Here is a 16,995-nt window from a genome sequence, read left to right as displayed (position 1 = left end):
AAAGTGGCGGGTGGAGACGGATCCGATGTCATGGGGCACGTGCCCTCCGCCTAATGTATAACAAATAGTCGAAGTTATATAGATCACAATTCATTGAATAATATTTATATAGATATTGATCTTGAACTTGTGACTCAGAAAATTCACTCCAAATAGACTTACGGTTATTTTATCATCTTCAAGTTCAAGTTTTGGTCTAACAATAGTATCAATACCACAGACTCTTAGGTAGCTTTCGGTGTCACACGGGCTCACACGGGCTCACACCATATCCTATATAGTGATCTATTTACGAAACACAAGGCGCTATGAAAACTCTATTGTCAATTAATAAAGAACTGACATGCAGCAAATTCTAAATTCTTAATTCTATAGCCCTAAGAACTGGGTCACACTAATTATTGGTAACCTGAATGTGCTACCCCTAGGATGCTTAGTATAGGACCCTGTATATAAGGATTATTAGAAGGAAAAGGTAGACTCAATATGTCTGGTATTTAGGTACTCTCGACCAGTAATGTATTGGTACATGTCTATAATACACTAGAAATACAAGGGGGACTCGGAATGAGCAAATCCCACAAACATTGAAGTAAATCATATCCGAGACTGAGTCTATGTTTGACTCAGTCCCGAACCCGGACTCCTTCAGTCTTGGACCCATCAGAGACAGGCCCAAATCCCCAACCTTTAGGCTTCACGCGTCTACCCCGACGATCACCAAACTGCTCATCGAACTTGCGAATCGCAGCAACCGATGGCATGTCCTCACTGATCGAGGCGCTGATCTCCTCCATTCCCTTCTCAAAATGCGCGAAGGTGAGGGTACGTCGAGCCGGGTATTGATATGGCTCTTCGCCCTGGTGCTTCACGGCTGCATCATGTTCCTCTCGCACACATGCTAGCGCCGCAGCAACAGAAAGATTCTTCAAGTCTGAGCCGGAGTACAGATCAGTACGCTTGGCGAGCTCGGCGAGGTCAACAGTGGGCTCGAGTTGCTCCTCTTTGAGGTGAATCTTCAAGATGGCAAGACGTTCTTGCTCGTTAGGGAGATCAACAAGGAGTCTTCGGGGAAGTCGACGGAGGACTGCGTCGTCGAGATCAAAAGGACGGTTTGTGGCTACCATTATGAATGCGGAGACAGCGTTCAACCCGTCCCATTCACGGAGGAATTGGTTGATAAGCTCGCGGTGAGAGGTGCGGCTGCTGGAATTACTAATACGAGAGCCAAAGATGGCGTCGCCTTCGTCGACGAATACAATGCAGGGACTCAGCTTCTTAGCAAGAGTGAAGATGGCTTTGATGTTCTTTTCACCTTCGCCAACGTACATGTCGTACACATCCGACCCGCTTACTTCGAGGACGGTCGCACCACTTTCACGCGCAACGGCCTTGGCGAGAAGGGTTTTACCTGTACCTGGAGGACCGTACAGAAGAAGACCGGTGATCTTCTCTGTTGCCAGGACACCATAGGTAAATGCCTCTGGGCGGATCAGTGAGAGAGATGTGAGTGTTTTGAGAGCGTCAATGGTCTCAGGAGATACGTGAACATCGTCGAAGGTAGTGCGGATGCTTTTTGCGTCCACGACGCCATTCAGGAATTTCTTTTCATGCGCAGTGCAGGTCTTGCGCAAGGAAGCCAACAGTCGCTCTCGGCTTTCTCCGTAACGAGAATCCGTTTTCTTGGGGGAGTTGTCATGCAACCAATCGTTGGTGACTCGATCGCCCTTATCCATCAGCTCAAAACCACGTCTGAGATGTTCGATACCGAAAGTTTCTCCAGGCTCTATGCTACCAATGGCAAGAGTTGCAAGCCAGTGGACGTGATTATAGGACCAGAAATTCTCTCTGATGCCAGATCGTTTGATCAATAGCGGGTCGAGACGCCAGGCACGATGGCTAAAGATATCATCCTTAACGGGAGAAGAAGTCTCATTGAGACGGAATCGCAGCATAGTCTGAAGGTTGCGGATATTGATGTCCATGGTACGAATCTTTTTGTCTTGAGCGAACCTCTTCTCAAGAGCGTTCCATCCCATGGATGGGGTGACAATCAAGGTCTTAGAAAAGTTGTCCTCGAGTTGGTTCTGCATAACCTTTGCGCCATCCTGTGAAGAGGAGTGACGAGGCTCTTCGGATATGCTTCCAATAAAGATAATCCTGGAACCATCTCGGCGCCTTTCGTTGATGACCTTTTGCAAAAAGTCAATCACCCGATATCCTTCTTGCGCATTTTGAATATCGCGGTAATCTTGGATGTGAACAATGGTATCCCGAGGGAGCACAGGGAATGCGATGTCCAGCTCAGCAGACTCCTCCGCGTCCTTGGAGTTGGGATTGTGATTGGGATTGGGGGCTCGGCCAAGTGAAGATAATATTTCATGCCAGAGGCGAATCCAGCGTCGATCGGCTCGTGGCCCGACATGCTTCGCAGCTGGATCTTGGTTTTCCTGGGCATTGAGTGATGCTAAAAGTGACTTCAAACCCGACAAGTTTCGCAATGGAATATCTCCAGAGTCCTTTCCAGACTCAATGGTGATGAAACTAGGATTGCTCACTTCAGTTCGCATTCCTGGGCCCGCAGTAGCGACCCCTTCTCCTTCCATATGGATTGGTTCTGGCAGGGTTGCCACCGGCTGATGGACCTCATAGCCTAATGAGTGTACGGGGGAACATGAGCCGGTTTCTGCGAGGTCGTACTCGCTAAAAAGCTGAGCGATGTCTTGGGCGTTGAGTGTAATCAGATCGGTTTTTAGGTCTTTTGACACTTGGCGTACAACGGCATCCAGAAAGGGGATACCGTCATTTCCTGGGTATTGGAGGACGAGGTGTGATTTTCTCGCCACGGGTTCTTCAGCGTACTGTACGGGTGGTAATCTCAGGCCAGCTTTGACTGACGCTAGCAACTCGCTCCATATCTCCTCCGGCACGGCATAATCAAGCTCTTCCTGGGGATCCTTAGGATCTGTGGGACCATCTGACACAGAAGGATCTTCTCTGCCTGCACTAGCAAAAACCTCCTTCGGTTCAGGGTTCGTCTGATCGGGCATGCGTTTTGACTTTGTGATTTGGAGTTGTTTGATCTGCACCGCACTTTCCGAGTCGTGGATGACCAAGTTTTGATCTGAGAACCATTCAGGAATCGTTTTAGTTGTTCTGTCTTTCTGTGTGTTCTGTGGTTGTTCGGATTGGCGATTTCTCATAGCTCGGCGCAAAGCAGAGCCATACGGTCTTGAGACTGACTTGCTCGGCTGGCCCTTCAAGGATGGTGACGAGCCATTGATGGTAGATTTATCTTCAATATTCGGGGATTGGCTATCATCAATGGCATCGGATGGTACAGATGAGTCGTCATGAGGATCGTGAGGTGGCGTAGACATCCATTGCGGCGACAAATGGAATCGGCGCGAGGCTACAGGCGTGGGATACCGGCGATGGGAGATCAAGCGACATGGGCGTACGACGACGTATTGCCGTAGCTGATGCATTGACGAATACATCCAGGGCACAAGAAGCCACTGGAAATTAAGGGTCAAGATCAGGGAGAGGGAAATACGTGCACATTGAATACATGTGGTTTTGAGATGGCGAGGCTACGGACCCGATCTCTCTCCGCGGAAGATATCATCACGTGGAGATAAATTATATCAAAATCGCCCTACTATATCCACGGTTTTTTTTCTAGCAGTCAATGGGAATAACCCTCTACACACCATTTAAAAGACAATATGATATATTGCCAGAACACGCATGAATTAGTAGAAATGATCAATTATAAGTATATAAGAATTACGCTCTACGACGAGGTCCATGGGTGATTTTCAAGATTGATGCTTAAGTGCTGACCAAAAATTTTGGTCCCAGAGGTCCAACATTTAAAGTAGCTCCTGAACTCTAGCCTCAAATATAGATCTTCTTAATAGGGCTAAAGAGCAATGCTAAACAAACATTTGAAATTATCTACACAGAATGAACATTGAATATAGAAATTGAGGTGAAATTGAAAGAACTTGTTTATTTTTGAGTGTTATTTACTAAGCTAGGGCTATGCCCAATGGATAGATCCCCAACGGCGGACATGCTGATATAGCAGCTATGGTGTGACCTAACGAGAAAACAATCAGTTCATGTTTCATGCAATGCTCGTTGCTTCAATTATAAATGAATAGAAATGTGTTCTCAGACAAAGTATACTGGCAAGTAGCAGGCCCACCGGGAAAGGAAGGCCCGAATTATCTCGTCATAGGCGATTTGGAAGGTAAAGAAGTAAAAAGGGTTTGACATCCTCGAACAACACAGAAAACAAAAAAGCATAGAGAAGAATCTCTGTAGAGAAAAGTACTAACCTCGGGGAATGCCAATGTGGCAAGTGTTTTTTTCTTGGGACCTTGGCAGGTCTATCTGGGAAGATGAGATGATCAAGGATTAGTGGGCAGATCTAGTATCATAAGACATTATTATGATAACACATGATCTCAGAACATGGTAAAAGAATGAATATAACTCGAGTGTTAAATCGAGTCATCTGCTTTCCAGAGAAGAAGAAGAAGCAAAACCAGTAATAAAAGAAGAAGAAGGAGAAGAGAATGATCAACATGAAGAAGAAGAAAAAAAGAAAAAAAAAGTTGAAATACACGGATATCACGTGGTGTCCCCGATTGGGATTAGCGGTCACCCTCGTGAAAAATTGCAGTTTTTAGGAAAATTGCAATAAGGAGAGAGAGAAATACAGAGTACAGTGGGAAAGATAATATGTAGATGGCAAAAAAAAAGATAGATAATATAATTCCCAAACCTCTTCTCTAAATCAATACAAAGAAATCATTCTTAATCATCATATCGATTCTTCCCTATCTCTGTTCTCGTTGTTCTTGCTCGGTTACATCCTCCACTCATCGGACCCGGTTCCTCCGTCCCCAGTTCCTTTCGCTCTCAACCCGGGCGATCATTCTCATGATATACGGGCGATCTTGACAACTTCACCCTCTCTTTCTGACTCATTTGCTCATTTTCACCGTCAAGGAGAAGAGCACTGAGGTCCTGGGCTTTCGTGGTGTGAGTCAATATCTTTATATATTTTTCTCTATTACATGTTGTTGCCCCAGCCCCTCCACGCCTCCCTATTCCCCTACTCATCAACCTACCCCCGTTCTCTTCTCCCGCCTCTTCCCCCCAAAAGAACTCTACCCTCTTATCAACCCTCTCAACGTCAACCCCCCCAAACACCACTAATACCCTCCTCTTAGGAGACAGAGGCCTGCATTGAGGGCAGGTGACCAAAGAGGCCTCCGATCCATGCTTCGGTCTTTTTCCTCATCTCCTACACTAAGCCGCCTGGGCCTCCACTCCGAAGCGCTAAGACCGGGTGCCTCCCAATACTTATCAGGCGCGCCCGCCCACCCGGACAATCCTTTATAGAATCCGCCGCTTGCTCGCCGCTCTTCGTCGCGCTTCTTTTTGAAGTCTCCCCGTTGGCGGTGACTTCCACCTGCTAGCAATGATGATGGCGCAACCGTTTCCCGCTCAAGGCATGCCGCAACACGGCCTGCCTCCTGGTCACCACCCAATGGCCGGTCAACACCCAAACGCCGGTCATCCTGGACCTGGTATGATGCAACAGATGCACCCAGGTGTATCAGCACCTGGTGGTCCTCAAGTAACTCAGGCTGGTCCCATGATGGCTGGAATGCCCCCGGGCGGCAATGGCGGTCATGGTGGTCCGATGCCGAATGCTCATGCTCTCTCTCATCTTAATCCTGGCCAAGCGCATGTTTTCCAGCAACAGGGATTTCCCCAAAATTGTGAGTTCTTTCATCCGATGATTTACTGTTATTGGTCCCAAATTGGAGGGAAACCTACGCACACTGCGCCTTTACAACTTCCTTCTGGGTCGCGCGCATATTGGCACCGATCTCCGATCGATAACACTTGAACCGCGCTCTTTAAACGATCTCTATTTTTTTTGTGGGCGCATACTAATGCTATCGCGTAACTTGTAGTCGCGAACAACCCACAATTCATGCAACAACAACAGCAGGCACAACTCATGCGGCAGCGAATGATGATACAGCACCAACAGCAGCAACAGCAACAGCATCAACAGCAGCAACACGGTCTTCCTGTATCATTACCTAATGGTTCCCAGGGAATGAATGCTGTACAGATGGCAGCCATGCAACAAGCGAACCCCGGTATGCGACCTGCGAATATGGGAATGCATATGGGCCAGCAGATGCCCCATGGTCAGCCACAGAATATTCAGCAACAGCAGATCTTCGCTATTCAGCAAGCTCAAGCTCAGCAGGCTCATCAAGCTCAACAAGCTCAAGCCCAGGCCCAAGCACAAGCCCAGGCTCAGGCTCAAGCACAAGCTCAGGCCCAGGCTCAGGCGAATAACGGCCAGCAGGGTCAGCACACCCCTCAACGTTCTTCAGCACAACCACCAAGCATGCATGAAACCCAGGCTGGTACCCCTCAGTCTCAACATGGCCCACCACAAGGCGGCACCCCTCAGCCAAGCCAATCTTCACAACCGCCGTCAACTCATCCCCCTCAATCCCAGGGAGCTCCATCTCAAGCCACTCCCAATCCCCAGCCACAGCAGCTACCACCTCAGCAGCAACCCGGCCAACAACCAGGACAACCCGGTCAGCAGCAACAGCAACAGCAAGGCCCTCAGAGTCAACAAACGACCCCGCAAAATCCGCAAGCGTTGGCCGCACAGCGAGAGCAACAGATGAAAGTGCAGCAAAATGCGATACTGCTACAACGGATGAACAGGCAGTACAATAGTCCAGCCTTGATTCTCAATAGCTATGCGGAACACCTCAGTGCTTTCCAGGTATTTACAAGCTATCCAGATGAAATATGGGTGCCCTTTTTCTAACAATGTCCTCTTTTTTCCCTTTTCCTACAGAGTCGCGGTGAAGCTCTTGATCTCGCATATTGGACGGCTTTCGTCGATCGTTTCTTTTCGCCGATGGGTGTATTGCGCCAGGGAATTTGGAACAGCCAGACTGGATCGAAGATATTCGAAATTTCAACCCCAGCCCTGGCTAGATATTATCTGACCCAATTCACCAGCGGCATACGCCACATCCAGATGATTGTCGAGGGTGCCACTGAATGTGAAGGTGTCAACGGCGGTCACGTGGTTGATAGTGGACGTACCTCTTTCATTTACTGGTACACAAATGAAAGCCAGGTAAGTCCCAACAAGTTTATTTATAATGAGGAAAGCGCTAATATAACCAGGTCTTCACTCACGGAACTCTTCGGGCCAGTTTTGATATGAACAACAAGATTGAGTTGCTTAACATCAGCGTCCAGAGTCATAATGAATATATCCCCCGCAGCGTGCTTCAGCAGTCCCTGGATACTATGGAGCAGAAGCAAAGCCCCAAACTCGCGAAGAGTGCAGCCAAGAGAGCACAGAAACAAACACAATCAATAGTCTTGCCCGAGTCTATGGTGACCTCAAATGGTGTTCCTGGTGCCGTCATCCAATTCTTGGAGGTGGCCGAAACGATGTCACAGATGCAATTGCTCTTCAACTTTTCCAGCCAGAACCCCCACCTACCCGCCAACGATGCTCTCCGAGGGCTTGTCAGCAATTTCCATCAGACTCCTCCGAACCCCAATCAAACCTTCCAAAACCCCATGGCCGCTGGAATGCAGGCTATGGGCCGTAACCCTACTATGGGACCCCCTTCGCAATTCGCATCTCCTGCAATGGCTCATCTTGGCCTGCCTGGGGGCCAAGGCTCGCCCCACCTGACTGGTTCAGCTCACGCGAGTCCTGCTCAGAGTCAGCTTTCTGGTCCGCCTGGTATGCAGGTTCAACCATCTCCGGCTGGTGTGAATAACAGTCCTAATGTCGGAGGCAACAAACGCCGGCGAGCTAGTACGGTGAAGCAAGAGAATGACGAGTCCCAGGGCGAAGTCAATGGGAATGCGCCTGGGTCAGGCAAAGTGAAAGCTAGCCCCCGGGTGCCTAAGCGACAGAAGGGAGCAGCGTCTTAATTGGCATTGTCTTCGTTTTTCGTTTTATTTTTATTCGTTTTTCATCATTTCAAGAGTTGGGGATCGGCGCATGATCGGATACCAAAGCGAGGCATTTCTTATTTGCCTGCCCCTTGTCTTTTCTGTCCATTTTATGAGCCAGCTGATGCCTGAACAGATGCCCTAACCTGCCTTTTTTTATATTCTCTTCGTTTTTCCGTTTCGGTACTCTGACGATAAAATCTGCTTCTTTCCCGATGCAGTTGAGTTGTCTGGTTCCCATCCTACCAGCTGGGTAAGCTGGCACCAGGTGGTTACTGATCACTCATACGCCATTGGTCTCAATATCCGCTCCGACCCTTAATGTACTCTATCTCCCTTTTCAGCGTTCTGTTTTCCTGTTGGTTTTGAATCATCGCCTGAATTCTTTGTTCTGGGTTCTCTGGAATATTTGGAATCTCCTTATTTTTTGCGCCTGGGGATTGACGACTTTTTTTGGATTGTTCCTCTTTTTTTCATTTCTTCTTTTTTGCGGGTTGGGCGTTTGCCCCTTTGCTTTTCGGTCATATTGATATGGCCAAACTCTTGATATCCGTGTTGGCGATCGCACCTGGCGTCAGGTCTTTTGTGTTTTCTGGAAATACGTCTGCGAGCATTTTGGGGGTTTCCTTTTGGTTCTGGTCGTTGAGATTCTTAATGACACCGGGGCTCATCGGTTTGCCGCTATTTGACGAATCCATATATCTCAGCAATCTGCGTGAACATCATACATATATTTCATCATTTTCCATTTGTAGTAAGTCTTTTAAGTATTATTCATGATCTCGGAGAGCTCCGAGTCCGGCGTTACGGGCATTGTCATCGCAGTTCTCGGCATTTTTTTCTTATCGATAGTCTCCACCCCTTGCTGTGTGCCCCTCCAAGCCCACCAATTTCAACTTTTTCATATATCCAGATCTTTTGTATACAATGGCTCACTCTCACTCTCATGACGCTGGCATTAGCCATTCCCACGATGACCCTTTCAACGGTCACGGTCACTCCCACGATATCCTCGATGGCCCAGGCTCCTACATCAACCGCGAGATGCCGCTGATTGAGGGTCGAGACTGGAAGGACCGTGCCTTCACTGTTGGTATTGGAGGGTGAGTGCGCAAACACAAACAGAACTGCAAATATGGGTTTAGAATATGGCTTGCTTCAAGCTTTTATTACTAGTGGTATGGTGGATGTCTATATATCATCCAGCCTTATTACTAGTCCAAGCTTACCCCGGATCTATATACCTCCATCCTAGCAGTTAACCCAAAATCCTACTGGCAGCTAGTATGAGATCTAAAAACTAACATAAGAATTATTTCTCTATAGTCCCGTCGGTTCCGGAAAGACCGCTCTTATGCGTGCTCTCTGCCTCGCTCTCCGAGACGAATACAACATCGCCGCCGTAACCAACGACATCTTCACTCGCGAAGATGCCGAATTCCTGACCCGCCACAAAGCCCTCGCACCCTCCCGTATCCGCGCCATCGAGACAGGTGGCTGCCCACACGCCGCTGTCCGTGAAGACATCAGCGCCAACCTCCTGGCCCTGCAAACCCTCCAAAAGCAATTCAGCACCGATCTGCTCCTCATCGAGTCTGGCGGTGACAACCTTGCCGCGAACTACAGTCGCGAGCTGGCGGACTTTATTATCTACGTTATTGATGTAGCTGGTGGTGACAAGGTCCCTCGTAAGGGTGGACCGGGTATCACTGGCTCGGATCTGCTGATTGTCAACAAGATTGATTTGGCTGAGGCTGTTGGTGCGGACTTGAAGGTTATGGAGCGGGATGCGGCCAAGATGAGAGAGGATGGTCCTACTATCTTTGCGGTTGTTAAGGATGGAAAGGGAATGAATCATATTGTTAACTTGATTCTGAGTGCTTGGAAGGGAAGTGGTGCTTATGATGTTAGTGTGCAGAGGTGGAAGGAGGGTGCTCCTCGTGGTTCTGGTAGCGTGGATGAGTAGATATCTGGAGATATTTGCAAGACTAGTTCAAATCTTGTAGCTGCTATATGCTGCTATATAACTGGCTTTTCGGATTGAAATGTTCAATTCAAGTTCAAATGTTGCCTTCAAACATGAATGTGTTCAAAATGTTCAACTTCTACTAGTATGCATATCATGATCATGATGGTACTAGTAAGCCTAGTGGCTGTGCTAACCTTCCCTTTCAGATAACCTTCCAGCTAACCTTCCAGCTAACCCTGGACGTACCTACATACAAAAAGGGGTCGGTCATCAGTCACCTGCCAGTGTAGATGCTACCGACTCGGATTGAGCCCTGTACTAGTGTCACGGCGGTGTTTCAACGATCGTTAGATGCTGCATGCCAGTGGAGACACTAATTTTATGCATAGGTAGTAGCCTGAGCTAATCCTTCAAGTTTAACCAGTTGAAGATTTCACTAAGCACATGCAAACTTCGAGTTGAAATTCGCGTAATAGAGCTCAACTACAATTACTAGTATTTGTGACATTTAAACTTGCACGAAGCGCTCGGATTTCTCCAATAATACAAATCAACTGCTTTTGGCTGTCCATAAAATTTCTATACATACATTATTCATGCCGTTCCTAACGCCTGAAATGCAGAGGCCACCGAGTCTTGTTTGGTATCTCACAAAGAAGCCGCGGCTGGGTATCTGGTGGTTGTCCGAAGATATACAGTGCTTTTCCTCGCCGATCGACAACAGATAAAAGAAGAGAGCGCAAAGTAAAAGAAACAGGCAAAGAAAGATCAAGCATCCCGCTTGGCAAAGCGACCCAAGGCAGGGCCCAGATCGTCGCGCGCCTTTTGAAGCTGGCCCTTGCGACGCTCGGCATGGTCCTTGCGCAAAGCCTCGGCCTTGAGTCTCTTCTCGTCGATAACATTGCCTTGACCCTTCTTGCGCAGATACTTGCGCAGAGCACTGTTGCGGCCACGACCACGGTTCTTGATCTTCTCCATATGCTCCTCGGGCCGACGGTCGAGATCCTTCACCTCCCGCATCTTCTTGTCGTTGATAGTATCGAGACGACCAATAACGTTGGGGTCCAGAGAGATCATATCCGGCTGCAACTTTGTAAGCAGCGAGTGAACCTCGGCCTCCTGTCGTTGTTTGACGTTCTCGTAAGGGTTTGCCTCGAGGGAGTCAAAGTTGGGCTCACCGGCACCGGGGACGAGGATACTAGCGAAACCTTGGTCGTGTCCAACACCGAGCACATCTTCGTAAGGACACCAGCGGAGATTCTCGATACGCTGGCCGTCACCACCCCACGCCATGTAGGGGCTTTGCACTTTCTCGTGGTCTGCCTGTGCGGCATCAAGGAGACCGCGCCAAACGCTGACTTGTGTACCCCAGCCAACGGCTGTAAGACCACGGTCACTGATTGACAAGGATGCACCGGGTTGGTAGCAAGAGTATGAGTGAACTTCCTTGAACATACGAATATCCCAAATATTCATCTTCTGGTCTTGGCCAGTAGAGACCATGTAGCGACCCAGGCGGTCAATTGCAAGAGAACGGACTGGTCCATTGTGCACTTGAGCCTTGACAAGGTTGGTCTGAGAGTTTGGTGACCACAGAGTCACAGTTCCGTTCTGGTGTCCAACGTGGAGAATAGCGTTAGATGGGTTCTGGCAGAGGGCAGTCGGGCGTCCAAGACGGGTAGGAAGTTCCGCGACAGTTTGACCTGTCGAGGTATCAGTGTATTTGAGGTAACCGCTCATTTGCTATACAAAGAAAGTGAGAGATTAGTTTACGCCGATAACTTAAGTAAGAACCGCAGAAAACTCACAGCACTGGCAAGAAGGAAGTGGTAGGGCAGGAATTCAAGGAAAAGAGGCTCCAAATGCTTGCTCAAGCAGTGCAATTCAACACCTTGATGATCGTAAATGTAAACATATTTCTTCTGCGCAACCGCAAAGAACTGGTTATTATGCAACCAGCGCGCATCGCGAACTGTCTCGTTCAAGTTGAGCTCACAGCCCAGTTTGCCATCTCGCCAATCCATTGTCGCAACGTGACCCTTGCGACCAGCTAATAGAAGATCGCGACCGTTCCGTGTGTAGTCCATGCGATAGGGACCGAAGTCGTTCAATCGGAGCTCGAAGCCCTTCTTCGCAGTCTCGATTCCAACGCTCTCTTGAATCTCATCCTGTCGCACTTTGTAGGTTCGTTCGATTTCACCCTCAGGCTCAAGGAATCCCGCCTCATGCTCCAGCAGAATCTCGGCATCCTTCGCTTGCAAAATTGCCTGTTTTTGTTTTGCTTCTTGCGCCTTAAGGTTGGCACGAAGCTTCTTGTCATGAACACCCTTCGATGATACTGCTTTGCCACGGCCGTAGACCTTTTCGGCCTGAGAAAATCTTTGCTTCTCGGCACGCTCTTCGGCCGACATAACGGCCTTGGAAGTTGGATGCGCCATTATGAATTATGGGCTGTCAAGCTAATCGAAAAGAAGAGAAGAGTCAACTCTTGCTGTTGCGGAGAATCGTAAAATCCAAAAAATTTCGCCGACTCTCACCGCTTCCGCTTATCCTCTCCACTATCAAATTTTTGTTTTCTTATCGGCAATTTTTTTTGTCTTAGTAGACATCGCCGTCTATATTCATCTCGCTCTATTAAAAAATCTCATTGGAAGAGGTCTTGAGGAGATCCTTCTTCGCTTCAAACTGGACTCCCTCCCATATCGTTTTAAAGGGTCCAGTGCCAACATGGCGCCCACCCAGGTGCACCACCACCGCTCTACCACCAAGGTTTCCCACAAGCCTTACAAGAGCAAGCATGCCTCCAAGAGTGCTCTGAAGGAGAAGGCTAAGGGTATGCATAATCATAATTGAGCACAAAATATACTGGAATTTTTTGTATCATATATTGACATCCATCTAGGCAAAGTCGAGGGAGAGCGGGGCACTCGCAAAACCCCCCCACCAGCAGCTCAAGTCGAGACTCGATCGCCGTAACCAAGCTCGCCAGAGACAACAATTGAAGCACCAGGAGAAGGCCCAGGCCAACAGCGTTTTCACCGGTCAAAATGGTGCTCCTCGCCACGTCGCTGTTGTGCCATTGTCCGCTCAGATCGATGCCACGGCTGCCATCAGCGCGCTGAACGAGAGCGTCGATGTTTCCACTGCAGTTTCGCCCGACAGCGTCACCCGTGTGCGCATCGACCGTTTTCGCCAAAGTCTTCTTTACATTCCATCCAAATTCGACCTTTTGCACGCTTTAGATGTATGCCGTATGGCCGATTTCGTTGTTCTGGTCATGTCCGCCGAGGACATGCTGGAAGAAGATGCCGAGCTTTTGTTGCGCTCGATTGAAAGCCAGGGTATCTCCAATGTTATCACTGTTGTCCAGGGTCTGGACCAGGTGAACCCTGTCAAGAAGCGCTCCCAAGTTGCTGCTTCTCTCAAGTCTTACATCAACCACTTCTTCCCCGCCGTTGAGAAGGTTATGTCCCTGGACTCGCGACAGGAATGCTCTAACGCTATCCGCTCACTTTGCACTGCGACACCTAAGGGTATCCGCTGGCGTGATGAGCGCAGCTGGATGTTCATCGAAAATGTCCAGTGGCCAGAAGTCAACGCGGAAGTGGTAGACGATGTTGTCATTACCGGTGTTGTGCGTGGAATGGGATTGAAGGCGGACCGAATCACTCATATCCCCGGCTGGGGCGATTTCCAGATCGCTTCAATTACTGCTGCTCCTTTGCTCGCCACTAAGAGCAAGCGTGATGATGATATGAACGTTGACACCGACGAGACTGTTCAAGTCCTGGATGGACCCACTGCCGATCAGGATGATATGGCTACTGTGGCGCCAGAGGAAATTGAGATGGAGGACCACGATGACGACATGCACTCTTTAGCCGAAACTGAGCGTAAGGGTGTCTTGCTTGATGATCACCACTACTTCTCAGACGATGATTCACACATTCCCGAAAAGCCTAAGCGCTTGCCGAAGGGTACCTCTGAATACCAGTCTGCTTGGTATCTTGAAGATGTTTCCGACTCTGGCTCTGACATCGATGACGGAGAGGAGGATGAGGAGATGGAGATGGATACAACCGGTGCCCCCGAGGATGGTATCTTCCCTGACAATGCAGATGCTATGACCGAGGGTGGACCCTCCGAGTACCCTCAATCAGAGATGTTCCTTGACCCATCGCCAGAGGATGAGGCCCAACAACTTGCAGATTACCGTGCCAGTCGCCGGACTGAGGCCGAAGAAGACCTTGAGTTCCCCGATGAAATTGAGTTGCACCCCAATGTCCTGGCTAGAGAGCGTCTGGCCCGTTTCCGTGGTCTTAAGAACCTCAAGCTTAGTCCCTGGGAGACATCTGAGGATCGCCCCTTCGAGCCTGAGGATTGGCGGAGACTGCTGCAGTTTGGTGACTACAAGGGTACCAAGAACCGTGTCACCCGTGAGGCTCTTGTCGGCGGTGTTAACCCGGGTATCCGCGTTGATGTCCACCTTCGTGCTGTTCCTGCCTTGCTCCGCAACAAGCCCCAGCCCGTTTCACTCTTCTCGCTGCTCCGCCATGAGCACAAGCACACCGTTGTTAACATCAACATGACTATGAGCTCATACGTCGAGAAGCCTCTCAGGGCCAAGGAGGAGATTATCGTTCAGTGTGGACCTCGCCGTATGGTGGTCAACCCTATCTTCTCATCTTCTGACAACACTCCCAACAACGTGCACAAGTTCGATCGCTTCCTGCATCCAGGCCGTAGCGCCATCGCATCCTGGATTGGACCCATGACCTGGGGTGCTGTCCCTGTGCTTGTCTTCAAGAACAAGCCCGTCGAGCAAGACCCTGAGGTCCTCGACTCAGCGGACGACAAGGAACAGCCTTTGTCCTTGGACCGACTCGATCTTATCGCTACTGGCACAGTCGTTGCCCCCGACCCAGCCCGTGTTATTGCCAAGCGTGCTATCCTTACCGGACACCCATACAAGATCCACAAGAAGGTCGTCACAGTCCGTTACATGTTCTTCAATTCTGAAGACGTCAGCTGGTTCAAGGCTCTGCAGCTCTGGACCCGTCGCGGCCGCAGTGGATACATCAAGGAGGGTCTCGGTACGCACGGTTACTTCAAGGCTACATTCGATGCCAAGATCAACCCACAAGATTCCATTGGAATCAGTCTGTACAAGCGTGTTTTCCCTCGCAAGGCCAGAGCTTTGGAGGCTGTTTGTGCTTAAATGCACAATTCTGGCGCTTTGTTATATGGGATGGATGAGTGTCATATTATTGTGAATATGAGACGATGGGTGATGGTTCTTGATACCCTCAATACTCCAGGACTCTGTCTTGATACACCTTAAAAGTAAATAGATCTGAGAGATTTCATAATGAGTGACGATTTTTTCAAGTTTTTGTCTTCGATTTGGAGTTTTGATGTAGTAGTTTTCTCGTAGGTGCACCTATACGATCGCATAAACCATGCTGTGCATGTATACCCGCCAATTTCCTCAACCCTATAGTACTTTAATTTGTATACTTTCGCTTCTGATCTGGCATTTGAATCGTCTAGCATTCATTTCAAGATGTACTATCTACTCAAGTACGTAACATCAGGGTGTCACTGCAAGGCTTGTGTGTATGTATTTCCAAGCCATACAGATGAAAAGAGACAATGAAGGGCAACCAACTACCCAAGAGTGAAAAATCATCCAAACAAAATTCCTTGCACAGCAAAGGCGGGGGAATCAGAACCAAGCATTAAAAAACAAGTAATCATCTTCTACGAGAAGTCCTCCTCTTCTTCCTCGATATTGTTCTTGATACGCAAAAGCAAAGTCGTCTTCCACTTGTCGAGCTTGCTGAGCTGGTCAAATTGAAATAGCTTATCGGCGAACATCTCCTGATCCTTGCTTTCGATAGACTGAAGAAGATCCACCAGAAGCTGGTGCTCTCGCTCTGAGACAAAGGCAGGGTTAATTTCTCGGTAGGATTCGAATGCCCGGTTTGTTTCGACAAGGTCCTAGATTTAGGTTAATGGATTTGATTGAAGCACACAGGCGGAAGAAGACATACATTGGTGGCAAGATGGCAGATTCCTGCCTTCAAGAAGTAGTCCTTCACTGACCACTTCATGAGATGGTTGTTCATGGACTGGCTGGCAATGCGCTCGTAGTGCTTGATGGATTTGTAGTAGTCTCCTTCCAAAGCAGCGAGGTCTGCCACTTTGAGGAAGTGCTTGTTCGCGAGACTATAGTCCAATTTGTTAGCACAGTATCCAACTATACATGGTCTCCCCCACAAGGATATACTCACGCTTCAGCATTGTCACTCTCAAACCACTCCGCAGCCTTCTCATATGCATCCAACGCTTTCTTCATATCGCCCAGCTCAACCTCATAAACCTCAGCCAAATATTGCTGTTGGGTAGCAGCACGGCGCAAGTTTCCCTTTAAGTACGTAGTGTTGAATCGCGCTAGAGAGCACGCGGACCGCATCCTCCGGGTCTGACTTGCGGTACACCTTGAAAGCTTCCTGGAGGGTATTCGCACCATCGTCGGGTTCGTTAAGATTCTGGGTCTGAATCGCAGCCGCACGCTCAAAAGCTTGACCAGCTTCCTTATCTAAATATATGCGAAACAACCAAGAGGTCAGTAAACAGCTACAGTCGACGTGGCGAGTATGAGGGGGCGAACTCACTCAACTTCTGGACTCGAAAGGCATTCGCTGCCTGGGTAAACAGATCTGCGGCACTTTCGTATTTCTCAGTGCGTCCTCCAAACCAGCTAAAGCCTCCTGAGGCGCCAGAAAGAGCTTTGTCGGCCTATATCCCCGCTCGGTGCAAGACATGGTTAGTTATCACGGGCTTTCGTCATTACCTAGCTTTAGGTACATCTGCATAACGAGGGGTAAAGAGATCCAAGCTCACCTTTTGGAGGAGGGCTCGGGGATCTTGAGCCATGGCGATGTAGAGGAATCTGTGTATTCCGCCTTGGTTTGATTCAG

The 16,995-nt window shown here is 48.9% G+C and overlaps 7 protein-coding genes across 7 annotated transcripts; 3 read left to right on the top strand and 4 right to left on the bottom strand.

Moving 5' to 3' along the window:
* Positions 1–626: 626 nt before the first annotated feature.
* Positions 627–3,488, bottom strand: N7483_008400 (ATP-binding protein; the record flags this gene model as incomplete). The annotated part of the gene is made up of 1 exon (XM_057091827.1): positions 627–3,488. One exon carries the CDS (start codon positions 3,486–3,488, stop codon positions 627–629), a length of 2,862 nt encoding a protein of 953 aa, XP_056943001.1.
* Positions 3,489–5,228: 1,740 nt separating this feature from the next.
* On the bottom strand, positions 5,229–5,900 carry N7483_008399 (uncharacterized protein; the record flags this gene model as incomplete). The annotated part of the gene is made up of 2 exons (XM_057091826.1): positions 5,229–5,749; positions 5,864–5,900. 2 exons carry the CDS (start codon positions 5,898–5,900, stop codon positions 5,229–5,231), a joined length of 558 nt encoding a protein of 185 aa, XP_056943000.1.
* A 548-nt stretch (positions 5,901–6,448) lies between these two features.
* Positions 6,449–8,022, top strand: N7483_008398 (LIM domain-binding protein; the record flags this gene model as incomplete). The annotated part of the gene is made up of 3 exons (XM_057091825.1): positions 6,449–6,841; positions 6,917–7,204; positions 7,255–8,022. 3 exons carry the CDS (start codon positions 6,449–6,451, stop codon positions 8,020–8,022), a joined length of 1,449 nt encoding a protein of 482 aa, XP_056942999.1.
* A 948-nt stretch (positions 8,023–8,970) lies between these two features.
* Positions 8,971–10,009, top strand: N7483_008397 (urease accessory protein UreG; the record flags this gene model as incomplete). Its single annotated transcript, XM_057091824.1, has 2 exons — positions 8,971–9,146; positions 9,370–10,009. The coding sequence occupies 2 exons, from the start codon at positions 8,971–8,973 to the stop codon at positions 10,007–10,009; spliced, it is 816 nt and encodes a 271-aa protein (XP_056942998.1).
* A 771-nt stretch (positions 10,010–10,780) lies between these two features.
* On the bottom strand, positions 10,781–12,450 carry N7483_008396 (WDR46/Utp7 family protein; the record flags this gene model as incomplete). The annotated part of the gene is made up of 2 exons (XM_057091823.1): positions 10,781–11,755; positions 11,821–12,450. 2 exons carry the CDS (start codon positions 12,448–12,450, stop codon positions 10,781–10,783), a joined length of 1,605 nt encoding a protein of 534 aa, XP_056942997.1.
* A 289-nt stretch (positions 12,451–12,739) lies between these two features.
* On the top strand, positions 12,740–15,230 carry N7483_008395 (small subunit rRNA maturation protein TSR1; the record flags this gene model as incomplete). The annotated part of the gene is made up of 2 exons (XM_057091822.1): positions 12,740–12,845; positions 12,994–15,230. 2 exons carry the CDS (start codon positions 12,740–12,742, stop codon positions 15,228–15,230), a joined length of 2,343 nt encoding a protein of 780 aa, XP_056942996.1.
* A 542-nt stretch (positions 15,231–15,772) lies between these two features.
* On the bottom strand, positions 15,773–16,951 carry sec17 (alpha-soluble NSF attachment protein SEC17; the record flags this gene model as incomplete). Its single annotated transcript, XM_057091821.1, has 6 exons — positions 15,773–16,012; positions 16,066–16,240; positions 16,306–16,439; positions 16,483–16,613; positions 16,690–16,813; positions 16,919–16,951. 6 exons carry the CDS (start codon positions 16,949–16,951, stop codon positions 15,773–15,775), a joined length of 837 nt encoding a protein of 278 aa, XP_056942995.1.
* Between the last annotated feature and the right edge of the window lie 44 nt (positions 16,952–16,995).

The sequence above is a fragment of the Penicillium malachiteum genome, assembly GCF_028827825.1.
Source record: "Penicillium malachiteum strain IBT 17515 chromosome Unknown utg000004l:1.0-4883003.0:1.0-4884900.0, whole genome shotgun sequence".
Lineage (NCBI taxonomy): Eukaryota > Fungi > Ascomycota > Eurotiomycetes > Eurotiales > Aspergillaceae > Penicillium > Penicillium malachiteum.
The sequence above is the reverse complement of the archived record's forward strand: the minus strand, read 5'-3'. Positions and strand labels throughout refer to the sequence as shown.